Here is a 16,700-nt window from a genome sequence, read left to right on the forward strand (position 1 = left end):
TTCTAAAATTCCTATTCAACATCCAATTAGAGAGTGACACGTGCCAACAAATATGACGTGTTCAAACATTATTGGGTCTAACCTGTTGGCAAATTTTCGTAGAATTTGAAGTGATTTTGATTACGCTACCGTTTTATTGAAATAAAATAATCAATTCACGCACAACATGCTAAATTGAAAAAAATAAAGGAGCTAAGAGAGGAAAGTCAGAAGCTCAACAAAAGTCGTTAAGCAAAAAATAAATAAAATAAAAAACATTTTTTAAATAATTAATTAATTTAAAATATTTTTAGTGTATTATCCAATAAAAACTTCTTAAACTCTCTTCTCATTTTATTATTTCTAATTTCCTTTTATTCTTCCCAAAATTCATAAATTATTTTAGTGTGTCTATTACTAATGGCTATAAAATTCTTTGACAAAATCAAAAGTAAAGCATTTTTCATTTTTTATCTAAAAAGAAAAACAAAAAAGAAAGCATTAAAAAAGAAGCTTTAATCATCATTATCTTCTTTTTTTTACTTGGAATTTGAAAAATATTAAAAATTATTATATATATTTATATTAAAAATACAGTCATTTATATATATTTTTTACAATATCAATATATAAAATATTATCATATCTTTTAAATAAACTAAAAAATTAAAAATTTTAAAAAATAAATACTCATAAATTTAAAAATATTTATTTTTTATTTTTATAATTTTATAAAATAATACATCAAATATAAACTCATTATTTATTATCGGTAAAATTGGAATAAAAAATTATTAGGGCTCATTGAGAGGACAATATTGTCATTTAGTAAAAAGAACTTGCATATATTTGTCATCTCATTCACTAACTTCCGACATGTACAACCGTTTAACGAGTTTACAACTAACATTGAAATACTTAAAACTTCCAAAAAAAAAATAAAATACTTAAAGAGGAAAAATGCTGCAAAAAGGGCAAAAGCAAAAAACATGTTCACTTTTTTTATTTTTTTTCCCTTTTTAAGACGTGATTTAGATCTTGTAAATTACTCTTTAGGCCACGTGGCAGCATAGAAAGGACAAAGCGTTACGTGGACCCAATTCTCACGCGCGTCATAACGTAAAAAGCGCAAGGTCAAAATCGCCAACATAAAATTTGAGTTCCCCAAAGTACCCCTTTTGTCTTGTGTTGAACCTTATTTCCTTCTCTCTCTCAATGTTCTCTGAGTTATGTTTTTTACGCCTTTTGATTCTTTGGGTATATTCTTTAGCTTTGATTCTCTATGTAACAGGAAATAAAGGGGGGAAAAAAAAAAATTCTTCGCTTCATTTTTTCATAATTCTTCTTCGAAGTTCCGACAGTTTCTTTTGGGAGTTTCTCTCTGAGGTGAGGCAAAAACTTTTGTTTTCTTTGTTTTTCAACATTCAATTGGAAAAATGTAGTCTTTTCTTCATTTCTCTTTTGTTTTTGTCGAATTTATTGAGAATATGGTAATGGGTATTTTTTTGTGTGTGGGGTTTTTGTTATTTGAGCTGCCATTGGTGAAGGTGGGAACTTGAGAAACTATGGTATTTGTTGGGAAGTCTTTTTGATTTATTGGTGTGATTTCTAATGATGGGTATTGGTTAATTTCATGTAATTTTGGATCTAGAAATTGAGTTTCCTATGATTGATCTGTTATACCCTTTTGCTCTTTATCTAAAATTTGCATCTTGGTTTGGTTGTAGAGCTTTGCTTGTAATTGTTTACGTTAGAATAATAATCCGCTTCTTAGAAGTGAATCAGTCTAAAGCCATTGCCTCTCTCTCTCTCTCTCTCTCTAATGCCTATTATAGTATTATTTGAGACCTACTTTCAGATACTNTCTCTCTCTCTCTCTCTCTCTAATGCCTATTATAGTATATTTGAGACCACTTTCAGATCAAACGTTTCTTCCTTTTTAATATTGCAAGCAAAGCTGTTTTTGGCTCTTTGCAGTAGAGTTTGTAATTTATTTTTATATTTACATCATAAAATTGCAATGTTTGGTTGTCTTTATAGTAATTGAGTTGATTTTATGTTGCTTATTTTTTTTCTACAAGGTATGTTATGCTGACAAGTGAAATTTTAAATGCAGCATGTCACTTCACTTGTTTACGAGGAGATATGTTTCTTCCTCATGAACGCTGATGGGGGTTTGTGAATGGTTGTTGAAACTGGTATGTCTTTTTAATAAAGATACTGAAGATGATGGCGGGATGATATGTTATTGACACAACTCTGCATTTAAATGGAAACATATTCTAGACTCTGTTGATTTCTTGAATATAATATGGACTAGATGGAATAAACTACCTAGAAGGCTGTGGTTGTTGGTTTGGCGTGTGCTAAATTCTTTATAGGCATTTGGAGAACCTCTTTGGATTGGCATAATCTAGTGAAGGCACAATGTTAAGCAGCAGCTATCTGCTGTGACTTCTGAACAGTAATTTTCTATAACTTAAAAAGAGTATTTATAGATTATTCCCTCAATATATAAAGTAGTGGAGATGTTAACTTTATCTCAAGGACAGAAGCAGAACCCCCAAAAATCCATGCGAAAAATCTTACCTAGTGGGTCAAATAAAGATTTGTGGCTTGCCGTGCGAGAAGGGTCCTTGGCTGATGTAGATTCAGCATTGGCACTTTTGAAGAAGAATGGAGGTAATATCAATTCAAGGAACAGTTTTGGCTTGACTCCCCTTCACATTGCAACTTGGAGAAACCACATTCCTATTATTCGGAGGCTTCTAGAGGCTGGTGCTGATCCTGATGCTAGGGTGTGTAATTCTTCTCATCCCTTAGTTGATCTGAGTGCTTTCAAGTTTGTAATCGGTGCCTATCAAGTATCCTGCCTTATAATGTCTACGATCTTGTGTTAGACATCATGAATTCATAAAGATGTTATGATGGTCAAATTAGGTTCAATCCTCTTTCCATGACACTTCAGAATCTATATTTCAGGATGGAGAATCAGGATGGAGTAGCCTTCACAGGGCTCTGCATTTTGGTCATCTTGCTGTAGCAAGTGTCCTCCTTCAGTCTGGTGCTTTAATTACATTGGAAGATTCAAAATGTAGAACACCTGTAGATCTTCTATCTGGACCTGTGTTGCAGGTTTTTGGAAGTGGGCATGATTCAGGTACCTGCCAGTGTCTTGACATGTTGGAAAGGATCTGATTGTTTAATGGAAACCAAATCTATCTGTGTTAAAGTTTAACATAGTTTTATTTTGTGGTTTCAGTAGCTACTGAGGTTTTTAGCTGGGGAAGTGGTGTAAACTATCAACTTGGAACAGGAAATGCTCACATACAAAAGTTACCATGCAAACTTGATTCATTTCATGGTTCGATAATCAAGTTAGTTTCTGCTTCTAAGTTCCATAGTGTAGCTGTTACTGCTCGAGGAAAAGTGTACACCTGGGGTTTTGGAAGGGGGGGCCGTCTGGGGCACCCTGACTTTGACATCCATAGGTAAAATATTTCTTGTGTCTTATATAAGACAGAGTCTTAGCAGCTTTAATGATACTTCAACAAGGAATTCTAGTTTTAAATTTAAGCCATGGGAACTCTATACATTGAATCTTGTTGATTTAACATTTCCATCATGTTCTTCTGGTTTTGAAATACCATACTGAAAATTTTAAAAAGTGTGGGATAGTTTATTCATTTTTTTAATCTATTTTGGGGTAAAGAGGGTCACGTGAATCAACAATCATGAAGACCATGTGAGTCAACAATCATGAACATATTATTTGTCTTTTGTACTTGTCAGCGGTCAAGCTGCAGTTATCACTCCCCGCCAAGTGACTTCTGGTTTGGGGGCTCGTCGGGTGAAAGCAATTGCTGCAGCTAAACATCACACTGTAATTGCTACTGAGGGTGGGGAAGTGTTCACTTGGGGATCTAATAGAGGTAAAAACTTATGGGTTATGCTAGCAAGATTTGATGACCATATGAGATAGTTGTTTCCTCAAGTGAATTTTTCCCTTTATTTTGTTAATTGAATCAAAATCACTTACATTCTACTTGTTGATCAGAAAAATAATGCTCTGCATTATGTTTCAAATTACAAATCAAGGACTTATTGACAAGAAATGTTGACATAGACTTCATCTTGTGTTGTTCAGAGGGTCAGCTGGGCTATACGTCTGTGGATACCCAACCAACACCACGTAGAGTAAGTTCACTTAGATCAAGGATAGTTGCTGTTGCAGCTGCAAATAAGCATACTGCTGTTGTCTCTAAGTCTGGTGAAGTTTTCACATGGGGCTGCAACAGAGAGGGTCAACTTGGTTATGGCACCTCTAATTCAGCATCAAATTACACACCAAGAATAGTTGAGTACTTGAAAGGCAAGGTCTTTATAGGTGTTGCGACTGCAAAATATCACACGATTGTGTTGGGAGCTGACGGAGAGGTAAATTATACCAGCATATATGATTATTGTTATTAAATTGATCTCTGCTTGCACTAATCCTTAATCCTTTATGCTTGGATTCAAATTTCATGAATATATTGTGGACTAGCTCTAATCAGGGTGTGTTCCAACATCATAGTTTGAGCTTTGTTTTTACACATTTTGTAGAATGAGAGCATGTTTTTGGACTATGGGGCTAACTACTATATGGCAGGTATATACTTGGGGTCATCGACTTGTTACACCTAAACGTGTTGTCATTGCTAGAAATCTCAAAAAGAGTGGAAGCACCCCTATGAAATTCCATCGAATGGAACGACTTCATGTGGTTGCAATAGCTGCTGGGATGGTGCATAGCATGGCTTTGACTGAAGATGGAGCATTATTTTATTGGGTTTCCTCAGATCCTGATCTTAGATGCCAACAGGTTCTATTCAACTGTCTTTGTTGATTTTTCTTTCCCACAATTCAAACATATTATTTACCTCCTCTGGATGAATTTGTACAGCTATATTCATTGTGTGAAAAAAAAATGGTGAGCATTTCTGCTGGCAAGTATTGGGCTGCTGCTGCGACCGCTACAGGTGATGTTTACATGTGGGATGGCAAGAAAGGTAAGGACAAACCACCAGTTGCAACCCGGTTACATGGTGTTAAGAGGGCTACTTCAGTTTCAGTTGGTGAAACTCATCTTTTGACTATTGGTTCTCTCTATCACCCTGTCTATCCTCCCAATATGCCCATAAGTGATCAGGCACCGAAGTTGAACAATGATGAAGTAGAAGAATTTGATGAGGAATTTATGTTTAATGATTCAGAATCTAGTAGTATGAGATCATCTGTACATAAAAATGTTTCCGAGGAGAAGCCAGTACCAAGCTTAAAGAGTCTTTGTGAGAAAGTGGCAGCAGAGTGTCTAGTGGAGCCACGAAATGCAATTCAATTACTTGAAATTGCAGATTCACTTGGGGCTGAGGATCTGAGGAAGCATTGCGAGGTATTCTCCTCAAAGGTCTTAACAATTATGTGGAGAAAAAATTCTTATATTCTTCAGTAGGCTTTCATTTGTGCCTAACTTAAGACTTTGCTATGGATTATTTTTGGTAGTATACCAAAGTTTGAGTTTTCTAAACATATTAGATTATGCATGCTTTTCTTTAATGTGCCAAACCTCAGCTTGAAAAAGGAAAAAAAATAGAGATCTAAAAGATTTAAATTGTAATGTATTGGTTTTCTTCTCCTTATTGTGGTCTCCCATGTCTTTCTGTCTTAGGATAGTATTGAACACAATCAATGTACTGGATGTAAAATCTATACTTCTGTCCTTTTTCATATATTAGGTATTATTCTAGGTGTCAATTTCCCTATTATGGGGCAATAAATCATTTTAAATTGTACCCCCCCTCCAAAAGGAAAAAATAAAGGAAATAGAAGTTTACTTTTTTCATTTTAAACTTAAGCATTTATAAAAACATTGACTGGTTATATTTTGCTTCATTCTCTTGTTTCAATAGATTTACTTGATTTAGCAACTAAGAAGTGATTTCTCCTTGGTAGAGAAGTTGTTGCATGAGTGCATTGATTGTTTTATCTCTTCTGTTTTCTCTTGAAGATAGTAACTTTTTAGTCTTTAATATGATGGTTGCTGCCATGAGATTTACTTTCCATGCTGCTTGTCATATTTCTTTGTTTGGAAGAACGTATGCTTGGTTCATGCAAGTTGCATAGTTTTGAACCATATCTGACCTGAAAGCTCACTTAGCAGATTAGCTTTTGTCATTTGTATCGGTAGTTACCATTAAGATCTCTTGACGTAGTGTTTTGTATCAGTAGTTTCCGTTAGGATTTCTTGACATGGTGTTTTGCATGGAAATATTCTCTGACTATAAAGTTGTGTCTTGACTTCTTGAATGCAGGATATTGTTCTTCGTAACTTGGACTATATCTTAACAGTCTCATCGCAAGCTTTTGCAAGTGCGTCACCAGATGTTCTAGCTAATCTTGAGAAGTTGCTAGACCTGAGATCATCAGAATCATGGAGTTACCGTAGGCTCCCCGCTCCTACAGCTACTTTTCCTGTTATCATCAATAGTGAAGAGGAGGATAGTGAAATTGAGGTTGTAAGGACCCGTGACAATTACAAGAATGAAACCCGATTGGAAAATGAGGGAGACAGATTGGACTCCTTTCTGCAACCTAAAGACGACCCTAATAAAGGCATTTCCAAACAAGTTCGAGCTTTATGGAAGAAGTTGCAGCAGATTGATATGCTTGAAGTGAAGCAGTCGGGTGGATGCATCCTTGATGACCAGCAAATTGCGAAGCTGCAAACAAGATCAGCTCTTGAAAATTCTCTTGCTGAGCTTGGTTTACCAGTTGAAAAATCGCAGTCGAAAGGATCATCTTCAGTGTTGCCAGATGGAAAAGGAAATAGAAAGGCTGAGGTTTCAAGAAAGCAGAGGAGGAAGAGCAAACAGAGGGTAGCTCAAGTTGAGACAGTCTCTGGTTTTAGTGCAAGTAACATAGAACCATACTCTGTGAAGGACTTTTCTGACATTGAAATCCCCCAAGTTCTAACGAATAAGGTTAGATTTCTTAAACTCATTATACTTTTTGGCATGTAAAGATCTTTATGGTTGCATCATATTTGTGTGGCCACTTGACAGGATCAAAGATTTTTTTTTGGTTCTTGTTCCAGTGCACAACTTTTTGTGAGGGTGATTTTATTTAGTTTCTTTCTTCTGCTTGCTGAATGCTGCAAGGGTGTTACTTCTGAGATTTTAAATGAAGTAGGGAATCCGTTAGTCCTCGAGGAAAGAAGAGTTGCTATGGTTGTACTGCATATTCTTTCTTCTATCCTGCATTAATTGTGTAACATAACATAAAATTTTGTCTAGTCACTTCATTTCCTTTCGACTGTATTATTTCTCCTTCTGCCAACTCTATTTCTGTTGTGAGTTCCGAGAGTTTTTCCAATTAGTAGGTTCAAGATGCAGAACAGTGAATTGGAGGTTCAAAAGAAAATGTCTGCTTTCACTTATTAGGATTTCTAGGTAATTGCTTAACTGAGAAAAGTGAAGCCTTTTTATTTTATGGAATGATCTTGGTACTCATAAAAAATAATGTCCAGAACTGCATTGTGCACGGTTTCATTGTGGCCCTTAAGGATTGCAAATGCCCCAGGTGAACATCAGTATGTTCGTTTTTCTGTGGTTTAATTAGGAGTGCTGTTTGACAAGACTCTTGAGGATCTTTATTTCAGATTCTGATGCAATTCATGCTTTGAATCAGTTTCTGATATTGTAGTTTGGCAATTAGCAGACACTTATCAGTGGTCTCTCTTGAGTGTACATTTCATTATTATATTATCCTGATAAAGCTACTTAGGGTCTCATATTATTGCATCTTGAAAAGTGTTTTTTCTGTTTATTTTCTACAAGTTACAGCAAGGATAAAAAAAATGTTACAATTACTTGAACAAGTCATCATATTTGTTGAAGTCGTTGTGACTTTTGACAGGAAGAAAATACTATGTCTGAGGGAACTATGGCAGACCAAGCCTCCAAAGAGTCTTCTTTCATTGTTCAGAAAAAAGACAGTTCAGTCCCAGCAAAAGATAAGAGTTCGTTACAAACAGCAACCAAGAAGAAGAATAGGAAAGGTGGACTTTCTATGTTTTTGAGTGGTGCTCTTGACGACACCCCCAAACAGGTTTTGCCCCCTCCACCAACACCCCGAAGTGAGGGCCCTGCATGGGGTGGTGCTAAGGTTTCAAAAGGATCTGCTTCACTTCGTGAAATTCAGGATGAGCAGAGCAAAACACAGTTAAACCAGCTAACTGGAAGCAAAAATCAGGTGGATGGTCTTTCTGAAGGTAGAAGTGAAGGAAAAATCCTGCTGAGTTCATTTTTGCCGTCCAAGCCAATTCCTATGGTCTCAGGTCAAGCTTCACAGTCATCTGATGTAGATAGAAGCACACCTCCTTGGGCTGCTTCCGGTACTCCTCCTCATCTCTCTCGGCCATCTCTCAGGGACATCCAGATACAGCAGGTATGTGAAATCACTGCTGTGTATGTGTGTCATACATGCAACCTTAAACTGGTTTATAATTTACATCTATTCTGAGCTTTGTTTGTAGCCTGAAAATGCCGTAATCTTTTTCATCTTGCATGATAATGCAAATCCTATTCCCTTCCATGCCATGCTTCTTGAAATTAATGTTATGCATTCTTATTTGTTCTTGCAATTTGTGGGACTAAATTTTTTTTTTGGGGTGCTTTAAACTCAAAGCAGGGAAAGCAACAGCAGAGTCTTTCTCACAGTCCAAAAATGAGAATGGCTGGGTTTTCAGTAGCTAGCGGTCAAGGTTCGCCATCTGATTCCCCTGGGATGAATCGCTGGTTCAAACCAGAGGCTGAAGCACCATCTTCAATTCGTTCGATTCAGGTTGAAGAGAGGGCTATGAAGGACCTCAAACGCTTCTACAGCAGTGTCAAAGTTGTCAAAAACCAGTCATAACAGTTTGCTTTTTCAGGTGGCACCAAGGCTTGTTTTTTTCCCCTTCCTTTTGGTTAAATGTAAATTTGACTGTACAGATGTTCACCTTGTACATTTAACCGTTTTCTTATTTTAGGGTAGTCTCAGCATCATCCTTTTTTTCCTATATAATTGAGCTTCTTTACTTTGTGCTCATTTTTTTTTTCTGATTTTACCTTTCATAATAATTTTCATCTCCAAGATTGAAAGTTCTCAGATGTTTAGTTCATAGCCCATGTACAATTGGCAATAATACACAGTATCCTGAATGAGTAAGAAGTTCACAATCTGTCATTATGTTTTGACCTGAATTGTTCAAAATCAATTACTTTCATTTTTCCCTTCAATCTTTTAGTTGGGTAAAAACCCCAACTAGTACATGGTATGATTTATGGTTATGTTTTTGTCTTGAGAACAAAATTAGTAGGAGGGTGAGACAAAGTAATCACAGGCATGATATTTGATGGAAATGAGAGGCTGATATGCAATATGATCCTCTACAGCACGTGTTAATGAAGCAAAGTTGTGGTGGGTCCAAACACATAATCATATCTGTTCCCAATAGGAGAGAGAGATCAGTGGATGGGACCCTTCCAGAAGCATTTCTTGCCAAACACAAACAGCCATGGATCTTCCTACCCTTTGGGCCAAAGGGGCAGACAGGATTAGTCAAAAATCATGTGCACAACAAGATCTTTCTTCCTTTCTTTTGCTTTTGCATTGAAAGGATAGGAATAGGATACATATGCGCAAAGAAAGAAGAGGAGAAAAGAAGAATAGAGAGGAATAGACAAGATTGATTAGAAATATTGTGGACCCTTAATGGGGGCAAGGGTGGGTTGAGTACTTGAGAGAAAGCAAAAGGTGAAAACTCCAACTTTGATGTGATAACCCCATGAAGAACATAACTTGTGTTTGTTGGAAAGGAGAATCCCATAATTTTGACTTGTCAATATGGCATGAATTCTTTCCCCAAAAGAAACTTATATGATTAAAAGTTTGGTGTGTCATCAACAAAAAAATACAAGAAGGATTTGGGCTTGATGAGTTGGAGAAGCAAAGATACTTAAAATTTGTGAAGATTGCTACAAATCTTCTAGTAATGCTAACTTCATGCTGTTTTGTCACTTAACTTTGTAACACAGTAGGTAAGATAGGTAAGTAACATCCCATCCCAAAAAGCTTAGATTTTATTATTTCTAGTCACATAAGAATTTGTATGCTTGTATATGATATCTAATTGAAAAGCTTCCCAACTTTTTCAAAACATAGTATAAGAAGCACCTTCATAATTGAGCTCAAATTTCAAATATAACAGTAAAAGAGGTAAAAATAACATAAGATTCTTCACACTTGAATGGATACAAGCAAAGATGATTGGAATTATTATCTGATGAATGAAATACAGTATTGAAGGGATGATTTCTTTTCTCAAACAATGTGTAATCACCAAAATATTGAGAAAGTGTTAGTTGAAGAATTTCTAACTCCATTGCACTATATACTGAGGTACTAGGATTTACCATATATATGATGACAAGCCAATCAAGCCAATCAGCCCCTTGAGATTAAAGCAAGAAACTTTAGTACTTCATTATCATTCAAGAAGCTAAGCTACAGTCATTAGTTGGGAAATGGGGTCAAATTTTTTCCAATCCTTTATAAATAAGAAATGTTTCTGTCATTAATGTGTAGGTCATGTCCAGAGGGAGAAAAGGACCAGTTAGAAGTACTTAAGTGCCTAATTACATTCTTAGAGTTGAATCCTCTTGGGGATCCTTCAGTTTTACTATTTGAAATGAGAAATGAGAATGGTTTTCATCCAAGTATTATATGGTGTATCAAGTAAGCCTCATTGAGAAAAGGAAGAAAGAGAACATGCGCATAGGGATAAATTTAGTGCTATAGCCTTTACTAGCACCACTTCAAAACAAAGCAAACGAGGAAAATAGTTGAAGAATTGGCAATAGAGTAACCTCAATAACACCTTAATTAGAAGCATCCAAAAGGAAAATCCTAAAAGGAGAAAAAGGAAGGAAAAGAATCCACAGAGAAAATGGTCACTGTAGAATGATGGCTGGGCCATTTGATAAGAACATGAAAATAGTGGCAACTATGTTTTTGATGAAGATGGCCTGTAAATCTTGGCGTTGAGGGTACCCTACATCACATGTGACATCAACATTGCAATTGAAAAAACAATAAAAACTTGAAATCATGAGCTTTTAGGGTCAATTGTACTGATCAGGCACACCAGCATGGCCACAATACTCTGCCATCTTGCCAGGGATTGTTGGCTTCAAGACAGTCTAACATTTCCTTGCAAGCAAAAGAATTGTTCAATGCCATTCCCATGGCCCACTAAGTAGGGATCAATTTCAAGATTAATCATGGTTTTACACAGTATATCTGATCTAATTAAACAAATAAACTCAAGAACATTGTGAACTCAATTAGAAACAAATTAGTTTAATTTAACACTAGACCATATACAGAATTTCACTTCTTCTGTGCAAAAAAAATCAAAGAAAAATGATAAATCATAATTGATTTTGTAAAAGTATGCAAAAGTATCAAATGGTTATTATAGAGAATCAGCTAGTGAAACTAAGTTTAGATAATTGGTTTTGTTTTCCCATACTGTATCTCTAATCATGAATCCAATCTCCTCCAATCAATCATATTCTAATGGTTTTTTTCAATCTCTCAAGTCAAAACAATTAAGTTCCTAAGTCTTCCTTTTCTTCCCTAATTGATTGCCAATTGGACTCTCTTAAAGTTTACCTACTGAGGGCTGTACTTGGGATATATAATTTGACCTAGCCTTTTTGAGTGGTAGCAGGTACAACAGCTTGGAGAGCATTGTAGCAAATAGTTTAAACTAATCTAATCCCCAATAATTTCTTAATTGTTACGTGATGATTATCATTTGGAGAGTTGGACCCATTTCTCTTATACATCATCAAACATTATGCACTGTGGTGACATCTTTCCTAGCTTCAAATTAAAAGCCTTTAAAATTGGATGAATTATTGGAGTTGACAAGAAAATCCAACCAAAACTATAAGGTTTTTAAGGTTTATTAAGATTTCCTAGGATGTATTAGCATTCAATATAATCAAAGAGTACTTTTGCTTTTAAGACTAACTACCCTGCTTTAAGACTACCATTATTGGATTATATATGTTGAGCTTCAAAACAATATGTGCTAATCAAGTCATTTCATTTTGGTAAGTTTCACTTATAAAGATAAATTACTTATTATCCTGGTGCAACTCAACATTATCAACTGAGAGAATCTCTAGGATTTTGAAGTGCTGGTCAATTCCAAATGGTTGTGACAAAGCTTTAAATCCGACCTTGCCATATTAGACCAAAACCAAGAGGATTAAAGAAAAATATTTAATCACCTTGAATTCCTCGTACATGCTAAATAATAACCTAGCTAGGTGTATGGTGGTGATTTGATCCCTCACCACCAAAATAATACAGAAAGTTGGATAAAATATTGGGGTCTCTTAAACCTTGTCATTGGTATTCTTCGAATGGCAATGCTTTTTACTAGCTTTGGTGTGCTTGAGAATATACCCATTTTCACAAAATGAGGAAAAAGAAAAGAATAAAAAAATATAGCTGTACTAATTAACAAGGAAATGAGTGGTGCCATCATGCGTTTTGATCTGGGCGGTGTACTCCCTTTTCTTGCTGATGGAGATACCTTCAGTGTTGTTACATAGCTTTTCTTGAGACACCCTTCAACTTTAGAAAATGTCATACAAGTAAAATCCATGTAATTTAATGCTCAAAACATGATGGGGTGTTAATATATTAAAATCCCAATAGTGGAGGCCCATTCACCTCTCTGAATCTCTCTCATGCCCTTCCTCCTCCTTAGTTTCAGTGCTTATTAAGCTCTTCTTTTTTTTTGTTCCACAGAGGGTAGCCTGTAAAAGCCTCTATTTTTCTAACCACTCTCTCTGTCTCTCTTTTTCTTTTTCTCTCTTCTTAAAGCTTTAGAACAAGACAACACCATGCTTCCAAAAACCTACCAGCCTTTTCATTATTTTAAGCTAACAGTGACCTGTCTATCATGTGCTTTTCCACATTTATGTCTTTTTGTTTATTTCTTCTCATCCTTTCCGTATACTCCCTTGTCTCTCTCCCCTCTTGGATACTACTATATCTTTCATTCCTTTGTTTGTGTGAGCATGAGAGAAAGAAAAGAGAGAAAGAGAGGCAGGGAACTTGAGGGTTTTGCAGCCTTGTTTGATTGTTGAATCATGAGAAAGTAGAGAAAGAGAAAGAGAGGGTCATTGAAAGAAGGAAAAGGGGTGTTCGGAATGAGAAGTTTGATCCAAGATCCTTGTCTCTGTCTCTCTTCTTTATATTGCTTGATTTGTGTGTGCATGCGTGTGTATATATACAAGATAAAGAGCCTTCTTTAGTTTTGATTGTTAAATCATGAAAACAAAGAAAGAGAAATGGAGAGATGAAGAGATATATCTTGAGGTATAGGGGAAAGGGGTGTTTGGAATGAAGCCTGACCCAAGATCCTTCTTCTTCCTTTCCATTTCTTGACCTTATGTTTTTGCATGTGTTTGAGAGGGAGACTAAGCAAAAGGATCATGATTCATGAGAGGAGAGGTAGAGAGCAAATAAGGAGGGTGAGACTAATCAAGAGTGTTATCTTGAAGAAGAAAAGAGGGTGTATGGAATGAAGTTTGATCCAAGATCCCTCCTTCTCCATAAGTTCTTATCTGATAATTACTTAAGGGATTGATCATTGATCTCGGACCAGGCTTCATTCCTCACACCATGCTTTTCCTTGCTCCCAACACAAGACTTAAAGATCAACCCAAGGCTGTGATCTCTAAGGTTCGATATATATAGATGTAAGAAGTATCTTTATTTTTGTTTTCAATATTATAATTTCTTTTCTTAAATCTCCATAAAGAGAATATTTCTGATTCTGCATATTCTAGCTATATTTTTAGTCGAATTCAATATTCTATATACATATTACATCCTCTATTTCTTTCTTGAAGAATATATTTATCAAGTTATTGCAACACTAATCCTTATTTCTCCTAGTAATTCATTTGTTATTTGTATTTCATATTTATAGTCTTTGCCATTTTCCTGGTAGGATATATCAGTTGTTGAATCTCTCCTTTAGATTCCAAGACAAATGAAGTAGGACAAGTACTGTATATATCATTTGTTTCCTCACTATACATACATATAGTGTTATGTTGTATGATAACTCTTGCATATTAATTTTAGGGGTTCATTATTCCTCTCTTGATTTATGGGATTCATAAAATATTTAATTTGCTTGTCAGTTTCAGTTATTCAATAAAGTTTGTCAGCACAAAAAATCTAAAACAATAGTCTCCTTTTATTCTTGTGGTCTGCCTTTGTAGCAGTGTAGATGATTAACACCACATAAACCCTAATAGTGTTCTTCAAGTTTACAAGCGATACAGTTTATGACTAGTGGTTTACATGATTCATGTTCTGTAACAGCAAAAGATTATTAGTTCCAATAAACTTTTAACTTAATTTTTCTAAAGTTTGTACTATCAACCGACAGAAAAACTGGCATTTTCCATAATCAAGAAGGGAGGTACTTAAGGGGAAAATTAAGGGTAGATATCATTCCAAGGGGAAAAAGAAGAAGACAATAGGCAGCAGTCTATCCAATTATTTTGCATCCTTTGACAGAAAGTGATATGTTTCTTTCCTATTACAATGTGTCATTTTATATTTGAATGCTTTTGAAACATATATGCTTTGGGCAGTGTTGGCTGCTGGTTTTCCCTGTTCATTTTCCCACCCTTCATTTCTCATCTTACAAGTTTTCCAATGCTAGTATTAGACATGTTATGTTTGTTATCTCGGAAATCAATGTAAATTGAAGTTTACATGCATCTTCTATATATATTAATGTTTTAGTGCATTTTGATATGCCTTCAAGCTATTAAATAATCACTTTCTTACACTAGCTAGGGTTTAGCTTTGTTTTCCCTGTTCCATTTGCTTTTGGCTCTTTATAGTGTTACTTTGCAGGATAAATGAAGGTTTACTCCTGTGCAATTACCTAGCTATAACCGTCACTTCTAATCAATACCAGAATATCACCATTAGTACATTTATGTGCCTTGGAAGTGAAGTAGAATGCTCATGAACTTCAAAACTTAAAAAAGAAAATGTTTTAAATTAAAATAATCCAAATTACAGCAATCACAGGATAGAAAGAGGCCTAGCTAGCTACGCCTGGAAGCTATGGAACACTGGGGTTTCAATTATTTTCTTTAAAGCTGGTGCTTCTTTGTTATGGTTGAAAAAATATCATGAAAAAAATTATTTGGGTTTTGCTAAATATGTATTAATTTGGTATTGATATACAGGCAAAAATGTACACGAAACAGTGTACAATATGATCATAATTGACATGTTCTTCAATCAGGATTTCTATGATCTGAGAATGTAGAATCCAGCTTGAATATTTTAAAGCATTTGATCATATATATAGTTCTAACCCAGAAGAGTAAATGTAATGAAATTCTTGGACAAATATAAATGCAAATCAGGATCGATGACGCCTACATTGCCAAAGGGACAAGATTAAGTTGAAGATCAAATACAGTACGAGCAGGAGTCAATGCTGGCCGATTTCCAGACAGATTGAACATGAATTAACAATTACCAATGAGATTGATGGATTAAGTCATATTAACTTGCAAAGTGGGGAAACTATCACAGTGATGGACTCAAAATTTCATATTTTGAGGATGAAAATAATGTCTATAAAATGAAATAAAATTTTAAAACTTTTGAAGAGACCAAGGCCTTACTAGCCCGCCTTCCTCCACCTTTGCTATCACATAGTAACTTGCTTCGACTTGAGAAGCCATGAGGGAAAAAAAAAAAAAAAAGCCACAAGTAGCTATATATATATATATATATATATATATATATATATATATATATNCTTTAGTATATATTTATGTGTATTATGTGTGTATGTAAATATGTACATATATATGTTTACGTAACATATATATATATAAAGAATGTCATATGACTTTACAAAAAATGAAATCTCTATTATACTATAATACAAAGTAATAAGACTCTAGTGTTATTCTCTTGCCAAATGTACATAAATATTTCTTCCATTTTTTTTTCTATCCTTTCACTTTGTTTTACTTATTATTTTTACGTGTACAAATTCGTATGAGCTTATACATACACACATTAAGAGTGATGTAATAATTTTATAAATCTTACGTATGCACATACGTATGTAAATATGTATATAAGGAATGTAAATCTCACTTTTTTTTAAAAAAAAAGAAACGTAAATCTCAAATAAATTACATGATATAATTAGATTCATAAACAAATCTCTTGACAGATATACAATTACCAAATTTCCTTTTTTTCTCGTCTTTATCCCTTCTAGTTGTTCTATTATGTAATTTTAGGCAAAAATGGAGTCACAAATCTTGCAAGGACATAATAAAATTCATGCACACTAATCTTAGTATTAAGAGGATATATAAGTTTTATTTGATTTTTATTATTACTATTATTATCATTATTATTTATTTATTACTTTATGAAAATTTATTATAATGCAAATAGAAAATTCAAAATATATTTAATCAAAATTGAGAAAATTTCTGAATTAAAAATATTAATTAAAACATTGTTATTTATATATATATATATATTCCTAATTT

The 16,700-nt window shown here is 34.5% G+C and overlaps 1 protein-coding gene across 2 annotated transcripts; it reads left to right on the plus strand.

Moving 5' to 3' along the window:
* On the plus strand, nucleotides 1,183-9,257 carry LOC18599840. 2 transcript variants are annotated; one of them, XM_018121910.1, is made up of 11 exons: nucleotides 1,183-1,365; nucleotides 2,096-2,777; nucleotides 2,962-3,139; nucleotides 3,242-3,470; nucleotides 3,772-3,911; nucleotides 4,127-4,416; nucleotides 4,631-4,843; nucleotides 4,925-5,413; nucleotides 6,333-7,001; nucleotides 7,936-8,466; nucleotides 8,707-9,257. In XM_018121910.1, exons 2-11 carry the CDS (start codon nucleotides 2,508-2,510, stop codon nucleotides 8,932-8,934), a joined length of 3,237 nt encoding a protein of 1,078 aa, XP_017977399.1. In that variant the 5' UTR covers nucleotides 1,183-1,365; nucleotides 2,096-2,507; the 3' UTR covers nucleotides 8,935-9,257. The 2 variants fall into 2 exon arrangements, with proteins under 2 accessions (XP_017977399.1, XP_017977400.1); XM_018121911.1 differs by having other exon boundaries at nucleotides 8,710-9,257.

Source organism: Theobroma cacao, chromosome 5, assembly GCF_000208745.1.
Source record: "Theobroma cacao cultivar B97-61/B2 chromosome 5, Criollo_cocoa_genome_V2, whole genome shotgun sequence".
Classification (NCBI taxonomy): Eukaryota; Viridiplantae; Streptophyta; class Magnoliopsida; order Malvales; family Malvaceae; genus Theobroma; species Theobroma cacao.